This window comes from Colobus angolensis, unplaced genomic scaffold, assembly GCF_000951035.1.
Source record: "Colobus angolensis palliatus isolate OR3802 unplaced genomic scaffold, Cang.pa_1.0 Scaffold47, whole genome shotgun sequence".
NCBI lineage: Eukaryota > Metazoa > Chordata > Mammalia > Primates > Cercopithecidae > Colobus > Colobus angolensis.
The window spans coordinates 3,487,658-3,496,397 of NW_012118154.1; the positions used below are offsets into that span (position 1 = coordinate 3,487,658).

An 8,740-nucleotide genomic window follows, 5' to 3' on the forward strand; every position below is an offset into this window, starting at 1 on the left:
TGAGTGCGGCTGGGGCGGGGTCTCCCGGCCAGAGGTGTCTCTGCCTGGGAGATTGAGGCCAGGGACTCTGAAGGAAAGGGCCCGGCTGAGGGGCTCCTCGGAAGTGGAAGGGGGTGGGCCAGGACGACAAAGTCCCTGCCAGACTGTGCCTCAGTTTCCCTTCTCTTTAGTCCATAACCCGGAGTCTCCTTATTTTCGAGGTCAAGGGGAAGGCTTGAGGGGCTAAGTCTAGCTCCCCGAAAGCCTCGCAGTTCCCGCTCGTCCCCCCTTCCCAACACAGCAGTCCCCACCCCCATCGTCCTCCGCCTACGTGCCGGTTCTCGCGATTCTTTCAATCTGGAGCGGAGAAGCCTGGGGGTTTCCAGACGCCTGGGTCACCCCAAGGGTTTCTGCAGCTCCAGCAGCACGCCCCCCCAGCCCCTGCCCGCCCCGGTTCTCCCGCTCCTCCACGCCTGGACTCGGTTCCTCCTGGTCGAGCTCTCCTGGCTCCGAGCCAATCTCCCCAGCTCTCCCTCGGGTGTCCTTGCAGCTACCTCGCCGGCCAGCCCTCTATGCGCCTTCCTCCCGTGACCTGTGCTTCAAGAACGGAGCTGGACACCCCCTCCCTTAACCCCCGCGCCACTCCGAAATCGGTCCCGTAGGCTCAGGGGACCCTACGCTGGGAGGAACTCAGATACAGTTCACGGCTAGAGATGGGCGCAGACTCTTGGGGGTCGTACCACCTACAAGGGGGGACAGGGAAGTCGGCAGAGAGCAAGTGATGGGGGAGGAGAGTTGTGAGAGTTAGAGTGTGGTCCCCGTCCAGGTGCGACAGTCAGGGAGTCCCTCTGGCCCTGCTCCCGCCCGCTCCCAACTCCCTTAAGGGTAGTCCCCTCGCGCCCTCCTCCCCGCGCCACCGGCTGCCCATAGTGGTACAATCCGCAGCCCACCCTCTGAGTGGGACCGGGCCCCCACGTGACTCAGCCTGCCTCTCCATCTCCTCAGCTCCCACCCCCCCATATCCTTGGTTTTGTCCCCCTTACCCCAGGCGGGTTACCTGGCCGAAGGGGAGAGGCTGAGCCTCAGGGAGAGCTGGGCCCCCGCAAGCCAGCAGACAGACAGACAGACAGACAGACAGACGGGTCAGTGTCAGACAGGCCGGCGCTGGGCCAAGGCAAGGCTCTTGCCAAGCTAGCGGCAGCCGCAGCAGGTGCTGAGTCAGCGTCAGGCCCAGTCCCACCCCCACCCCTGAGGGAGAGCCCCTACGCTGTGGTCAATTTGCTTCTGCCACCGTCCCCCACCTTCGCAAACACGCTGCCCCTTCAGTACCCCTGCTGGTCTCCCTCTGTCCCTGCGTTTTGATATATCTCTCCCCTCCCTCCTCCCCCACTCCTCCCCGCTTCTGGTTAAGCTGTAGGGTAGGAATTAAGCCATTTAAATAAATTTCAATAAATTACACTGAAAGCTCCTGGTTATAGGAAACAGAAGGGACCCACACCAGCTTTCCCAGGAGTGAAAGGGAGGTGGGAGAGAGCGTGCTTCGAGGGTAAGAGAGCTGGGGCCCTGGGACCCTCTTCCTTCCTTTCATTCTCCTTGCATCCTCTGATCCTGCCAAGTGTAGGAATGTTTCTGGGAACAGAGATGTCATTTTCAAAGATGAATGTCTCTCTCTCCAGAGCCTCAGCTCAAAGGCATCGTCACCAAACTGTTCTGCCGCCAGGGTTTCTACCTCCAGGCGAATCCCGACGGAAGTATCCAGGGCACCCCAGAGGATACCAGCTCCTTCAGTGAGAGGGGAAGCTGGCCACCGGGTGGGAAGGGGGAGAATGGGGACAGCAGATGACAATCCCATTCCCTCTTCAGCTTCTGTTGCCATTGGTCCGTGTTCCTGACCCCTAAGGGAAAAAGCGGAGCTGGGATGAGGGGAGCTCAGGTGAGGGTCAGAGGCCTGGGTATTGATGCTCCCTCTCTCCACCCCCAGCCCACTTCAACCTGATCCCTGTAGGCCTCCGTGTGGTCACCATCCAGAGCGCCAAGCTGGGTCACTACATGGCCATGAATGCTGAGGGACTGCTCTATAGTTCGGTGAGACAATGAGGCTGAGTGGCCGGGGAATACTGGGAACTCCCCTTCCTCAATTTGTCCCTTGAGGGAATGACAGTCTTCCTCAACTACAGACATTTTGCCCGGGACTCCTCCCTCCGGCTTTTGCTCATGCTCTGTCATCACTGCCCGTCCTGGACCAAGTCCTCTAGGGTCTCTCCAATGCCCACTCCTTGCACACCCCCAACACAGCCCCAGGCTCTTTGAATGTCCAACTCTTTCTGCCTTTTAGGGCCCCTACTTCTCATCCCATCTCCTCCAGATTTTGTCATTACTCACTTCCCTAGAGTCATCCAGGATAGGGGATAGTGAGAAATTGGGAATACAGTGGAGAGAAGGAATCTTATTCCAAGACCCCTAAAAGTCTAGTTCTTTTTTTAAAAAAAATAGTAACAGGGTCTATTGGCCAGGCTGGTCTCGAACTCCTGACCTGAGCTGATCCACCCGCCTCAGCCTGCCAAAGTGTTGGGATTACAGGCATGAGCCACTGCGCTTGGCCCAGAGCCTAGTTCTTAGCCCTCAGGGGCCCACCAGGCCTCTTCCTTGTCCTCCCTTTGCTCCCAGTTCCTACAGGGACTCAGAAGTTGCCCTCCCCCTCCCCCAAAAAACATATGGATTATACCTATCTATCCTGGCTTGTGCTTTCTATGAGCTCCCTTCTGCCCAGTGATGTGTCTTTTTATCTCTCTGTCTTTGTGTGCCTTTCTGGGTCTTTGTCTCCTTAGCCGCATTTCACAGCTGAGTGTCGCTTTAAGGAGTGTGTCTTTGAGAATTACTACGTCCTGTACGCCTCTGCTCTCTACCGCCAGCGTCGTTCTGGCCGGGCCTGGTACCTCGGCCTGGACAAGGAGGGCCAGGTCATGAAGGGAAACCGAGTTAAGAAGACCAAGGCAGCTGCCCACTTTCTGCCTAAGCTCATGGAGGGTGGGTATAGACTCAAGAAAATGTGGACCACGGGAGAGGATATTGACCTTGATATAGATATTTAGGGGCAGACAGCTCAGGCTACAAGTGATAAGAGGACCCTGCTATGACAGATCAAGCCAGGAAGGCTTTGCCCTTTGGGGGTTTGGGGTGCTCTCCTCCTGTGGGTTGGGGTTCTGGGAGGGTGAATGTACGGGAAGGGAGCCCTTTCAGAGCACTGGTTCTGCCTGGTCCCTCTGTGCCTAACTCTCCTTCCCTGCTCCTCTTTTTCTCCCCTTCACAGTGGCCATGTACCGGGAGCCTTCTCTCCACAGTGTCCCCGAGGCCTCCCCTTCCAGTCCCCCTGCCCCCTGAAATGTAGTCCCTGGACTGGAGGTTCCCTGCACTCCCAGTGAGCCAGCCACCACCATAACCTGTCTCCCGGTCCTGCTGTCACCCTTGCTGCCACACACATGCCCTGAGCAGCCAGGTCCCACCAGGTGCTCTACCCTGAGGGAGCCTAGGGGCTGGCTGTGACTTCTGAGGCTGCTGAGACCCTTAGATCCTTGGGCCTAGGAGGGAGTCAGAGAGGGGGATGTCTGAAGATGGTCCTGGCTGATCACTTCTTTCTTTCCACACTCACACAACGCCATGCCTTTTCCTGAGATGGCGCCGGGAGTTCCCAAATGGACAGCCAGGGCGCAAACATTTCCCACGCCAGCTCAGCCAGTTCCTGGAGTCCCGTGCCCATTTTCGTTGCCACTGAGCCATTTCTAGATTCACTGAAGCTCAGGATTCATGTGTCCTTCTTTCCCTACTCTACCTTCTGCCTTGGTCTGGACACATTCTGGAACACTGGACACCCTAGCCAGGGCCACTTCTGCACTAGGGCTCTGTGCTGGAACCCAGGCATGCTGCCAGCCTTTGCTCTGGATCCATCAGGCTTCTGTCCTTGACTCAGATGGATCCCTGGTTTCCAAGTAGAAAGAGGCTAGATTTGAACCTTGCCTAGCTGTTGGCCTTGGCCTGAACTGGAACCAGTCTCAGATGACCACGAGTTTAACCTTCTTATCCCAGAGACACCCAATTCTAGAGCTTTATGGAGCTATACTTCCTCCTGAATCCCAGCTCTAGGACATAGATCATGACTCTCAGCCTTTTTACCCAGGATGGAGCTAGGGCCTGTATAGCCGTATTATTGCTCTCAGTAAGTGCTGGCCCCACCCTCTCACCTTCTTGAGTGATACCTATTACGGATGAGTTCTGGAAAAGACCCAGCTATGATTCATAAAAACAGTTCTGGATGAATCAAGAACCACTTCTTGTTTTTCCTAGATAATTCTCTAAAAATATGATTCTTCCATATAGAATGCTAAGCTTATTTTTACATGCAGTTTCTAGCTACTTCAACCCAGATGAGGTCGTGCCAGGGAGACAGAGTCTGGAGAAGGGCAGAGGAATTTTGGAAAGATCCCTGGCTCATAGTAGGGAAGCTGGGATGGGGGAGCGGTCAAAATTATGGCATGATTGAGCCTGCCTCTGTGTTGGGTGGATATGAATACTTAGCTACCTCAGCAGGAATTCCTTCCAGGTCCCCTTTAAAGCTGAGGTCCTTAAAGTAATGTGTCCTGAATAAAAAGGACAAATGGATACAGCCTTGACCCTCCCAGTGAGGAGACCCCAATTCAGCAATAAGTCTCACCCTTCTCCCCTATAGGTCAGGCCAAGGAGGGTGAAGGCCTCTTGCACTCCAGACCTCATATGCCCCGACAGCTTCTAATTGGATAGAACTTGCTTTACCTTACAGCTTAGAACCTTAGCTGAGTTTTAGATACCCAAAAAGGGCCTGTCTAGATTTTTTCAGAAAAACATGGAGCACTAGGGGCAGCCTGGAAAAAACTGGGAACCTGCTAGTGAACTAGGAGGGAGACTCCCATAGCCTCAGATTTGGATAGGGTAGGCTGAGGGGGCCCTAAGGGAGGGATTAGGGCTCCAAGGCAGGTCACTTTTCCTTAGGCTGTTCTACTTCTGGCTTGTTGCAAGAGGAGTAGATGTCCCCTCACCCACACAAACCCCGCTGAGGCTCCACCCAACTCCTGGAACTGCTCCCAGGGGATCGGGTCTCCACTCCACGCTTTCTCAATTAAAGACGATGTATACAACTAAAGTCCTATCTGTCGTCTGTTGGTGGCGGGCTTGGCAGTTGCTCGAGGCAGGATCAAGTCCCAGGGGCGGGGCGGGTGGGCTGGCGGCTGCCCCCAGCAACAGGTGCACATTCTCGGGCTCCTCGTCACTTCCCCTGTGCTGGCGGTCCCAGTGGCTCTCCGAGCGAAGTCACTGAACAAGCCGCCAAGCTATGATCCCAGGGGCTCTGCTGATGCTGCTGGGGGCGCTGGGGGCGCCGCTCGCCCCAGGTAAGTGTAGGCCCCGAAGGGGCAGTGACGGGGTCCAGCGGTTGTGGCCAGACACCAGGGCTGCACTTAGTCTCTCCTTCCCCAGGCGTCCGCGGCTCGGAGGCAGAGGGCCGCCTCCGGGAGAAACTTTTCTCTGGCTATGATAGCTCTGTGCGGCCAGCGCGGGAGGTGGGAGACCGTGTCAGGGTCAGCGTTGGTCTCATCCTGGCACAACTCATCAGCCTGGTGAGGGCGCACGGCGGGGGTGGGGATAGAGGTCAGGCCTGCCGACCGGCCGGGGGGCGTGACTTTAGGCAAGGCCGGACCAGGGACAGACTGGGGGCGGGGCCTGGGACTTGACCAGGCTGAGAGGGACCAGCCTTCAGTGAAGACTGGGTGGAAATCAGACAAATGGACAAGCTCTGGCCATGGCTGGTGGACAGGCCTGGAGTAGAGCCGGGTAGGGTGATGGACGGACCTGTGACCAGACCTTAAAGTGGAGCTGGGGACGAGGCAGGGGCTGGGGGATGGACTTTGAGGTAGGGCCATATGGGTCCTGAGTGCCCAGGGTGTTTGGTACTCAGGGGTCAATAAATGGCGGCGGGTGGAGATTCACGGCTGGGTGGATTAAGAGCTGAGGGCAGGGCCCGGGACAGAGCAAGGCGGAGGGCTAGGCAGGAGCGGATCTGGTAGGTTGATAGGCTGGGAGTGTAGATGGCCGGAAAGGGTGTTTCTGAGATAGAGGCAGGTCTTAAACTAACGCCCCTTCTGGGATGTGGACTTGGACCCAAGAGGATGGGGCTCAGAAAAAGGGGGCGGGGTTCCCAGGAGAGGTTGGCCTTCCCAGCCCCCTCATTTCTCTCCACCCTACTTCACCTTTACTCCTTAAATTTTTCCCTTGTAGAACGAGAAGGATGAAGAGATGAGCACAAAGGTGTACTTAGACCTGGTATGGAGACCCCGCAGGGTGGGAAAGGGCCTCCCGCTGCCTTGACAATTTCCTTGAATATCCAGCCCAGTAAGAATATTTTTTACATCATGACTTTAGATAACACGTTTACAACTGAAGCCAAACTTCGAGGAAACAACACCTAACTTGACTACAGGAGTTGCACCCCATGTATTTTTTATTCTAATTGTATGTGTGTGTGTGTGTGCGTGTGTGTGTATGTGACGCGGTCTCACTGTGTTGCACAGGCTGGTCTTGAATGCGGGAGCTTGAGCCATCCACCAGCCTCGGGGGGAATCTCCCCAAGTGCTGAGATTACAGGCATGAGCCACTGCACCTGGCCCATTCTAATTTTTGAAACAATGGTTTGGGACCACTAATTTGATTTCCCATCCACTAAAGGATTGCGAACTGCAGATCGAAAACCACTGTTTTAGGCCGGGCGCGGTGGCTCAAGCCTGTAATCCCAGCACTTTGGGAGGCCGAGACGGGCGGATCACGAGGTCAGGAGATCGAGACCACCATGGCTAACACAGTGAAACCCCGTCTCTACTAAAAAATACAAAAAAATCTAGCCGGGCGAGGTGGCGGGCGCCTGTAGTCCCAGCTACCCGTGAGGCTGAGGCAGGAGAATGGCGTGAACCCGGGAGGCGGAGCTTGCAGTGAGCTGAGATTCGGCCACTGCACTCCAGCCCGGGCAACACAGCGAGACTCCGTCTCAAAAAAAAAAAAAAAAGAAAACCACTGTTTTAGAGGCTAGCTGGTGCAGCCTCCTCATTTTTACAGAGTAAAAAATTGAAACCCGGTGCGGGGGAAGGGAAATTAGCTGATGTGGATCCCAGCGAGTGAAGGCGGAGCCAGAGCCAGAACCCCGGCCCCTTGACCCACAGTTTATGCCTGCCCTGCTCCCCTTCCTTGCACTCCCTTCCTGGGCTTCCTGTGGAAATCCCTCGTCCCCTCCCGGCCTCCAACCCGGGACAGCCCCTCAGCCTCTGCTTCACTAGGAGTGGACTGACTACAGACTGAGCTGGGACCCTGCTGAGCACGACGGCATCGATTTGCTCCGCATCACGGCGGAATCCGTGTGGCTCCCTGACTTGGTGCTACTGAACAAGTAGGAGACCTTCCAAAGCCCGGGAGGTGGGGCAGGGCCTCGCGGGGCGGGGCGGGGCGGGGCCTCCGGGCGCGGGGCCTGATCCCAGATGAGATCTCTTCTCTGCAGCAATGATGGGAATTTTGACGTGGCTCTGGACATTAACGTCGTGGCGTCCTCTGACGGCTCCGTGCGTTGGCAACCCCCGGGCATCTACCGCAGCAGCTGCAGCATCCAGGTTTCCCGGCTCTACACTGGAAGCTGAAGGAGCTTTTAGAAACCCTCCCTTTCCATAGACATCCTGACTCTCCAGCGACTCCCATCCTTCATCCTTCCCCCATTATCTAATCCCCATGACCCTCACCTCTTGTCTACCCTCCTAATTTTCCATTGAGTGTTCTGTACACTTTCTTTGGCTTCTAGTCTTACTCAGTGACCTCTCTCCCCACCCCCATTTTCTCTATGGGTTCCCTTCATAACCCTCCAATTCCTCCATGATTCCCCTTCCCTGTGCCCTCCCCAAAGGCCTCCCAAACTCCATCAGCGCTGACTGATTCTCTGGCAGCTCTAGTGACTCTCCCCTCCGTCCAGGTCACCTACTTCCCCTTCGACTGGCAGAACTGCACTATGGTGTTCAGTTCCTACAGCTACGACAGCTCCGAGGTCAGCCTGCAGACAGGCCTGGGTCCTGACGGGCAAGAGCAGCAGGAAATCCACATTCATGAAGGGACTTTCATTGGTGAGTGGGCATGGCTCCTACATCCATGGGCTCTATGATTTCCAGCTTCTAACAGGCTCATAAATATCCTGTCAGGGATGCCCAATACAGCCCTGTGGGGTCAGCAAGATGGGTATGGCTATCTACATTTTAAAAGTATGGAAATTGCCGGGGTGGTGACTTACGCCTGCAATCCCAGTACTTCGGGAAGCCGAGGCGGGCGGATCATTTGAGGTCTGGAGTTCAAGACCACCCTGACTAACATGGTGAAACCCTGTCTCTACTGAAAACACAAAAAATTAGCCGTGCATGGTGGCAGACGCCTGTAATCCTAGTTACTCGGGAGGCTGAGGCAGGAGAATTGCTTGAACCGGGGAGGCGGAGGCTGCAGTGAGCTGAGATGGCACCACGGCACTCCAGCTTGGGTGACAGAGTGAAAGTTCATCTCAGAAAGATTTTAAAAAGGCCGGGTGCGGTGGCTCGCACCTGTAATCCCAGCACTTTGGGAGGCTGAGGAGGGCAGATCACGAGGTCGGGAAATCGAGACCATCCTGGCTAACACGGTGAAACCCCGTCTCTACTAAAAATACAAAAAATTAGCC

The 8,740-nt window shown here is 55.9% G+C and overlaps 2 protein-coding genes and 1 pseudogene across 2 annotated transcripts in view; all 3 read left to right on the forward strand.

Moving 5' to 3' along the window:
• LOC105523686 overlaps positions 1–780 on the forward strand; it is a 1,076-nt pseudogene extending 296 nt beyond the window's left edge.
• A 150-nt stretch (positions 781–930) lies between these two features.
• Positions 931–5,152, forward strand: FGF11 (fibroblast growth factor 11). The gene is made up of 5 exons (XM_011958513.1): positions 931–1,006; positions 1,636–1,766; positions 1,961–2,064; positions 2,808–3,006; positions 3,290–5,152. The coding sequence occupies exons 2-5, from the start codon at positions 1,640–1,642 to the stop codon at positions 3,358–3,360; spliced, it is 501 nt and encodes a 166-aa protein (XP_011813903.1). The 5' UTR covers positions 931–1,006; positions 1,636–1,639; the 3' UTR covers positions 3,361–5,152.
• A 122-nt stretch (positions 5,153–5,274) lies between these two features.
• CHRNB1 (cholinergic receptor, nicotinic, beta 1 (muscle)) overlaps positions 5,275–8,740 on the forward strand; it is a 19,791-nt gene continuing 16,325 nt past the window's right edge. Inside the window, exons 1-6 of the mRNA XM_011958521.1 lie at positions 5,275–5,399; positions 5,485–5,624; positions 6,283–6,327; positions 7,332–7,441; positions 7,550–7,658; positions 8,012–8,159. Coding sequence (XP_011813911.1) covers positions 5,342–5,399; positions 5,485–5,624; positions 6,283–6,327; positions 7,332–7,441; positions 7,550–7,658; positions 8,012–8,159 — 610 coding nt within the window. The 5' untranslated portion in view covers positions 5,275–5,341. The remainder of the gene's footprint in view (positions 5,400–5,484; positions 5,625–6,282; positions 6,328–7,331; positions 7,442–7,549; positions 7,659–8,011; positions 8,160–8,740) is intronic.

Coding starts and splice junctions, on each gene's coding strand:
- FGF11 (XM_011958513.1), top strand. CDS start 1,640: ATGTCTCTCTCTCCAGAGCCTCAGCTCAAAGGCATCGTCACCAAACTG. Junction 2,065..2,807: donor AGGGACTGCTCTATAGTTCG/GTGAGACAATGA, acceptor TTGTCTCCTTAG/CCGCATTTCACAGCTGAGTG. Junction 3,007..3,289: donor TCTGCCTAAGCTCATGGAGG/GTGGGTATAGAC, acceptor TCCCCTTCACAG/TGGCCATGTACCGGGAGCCT.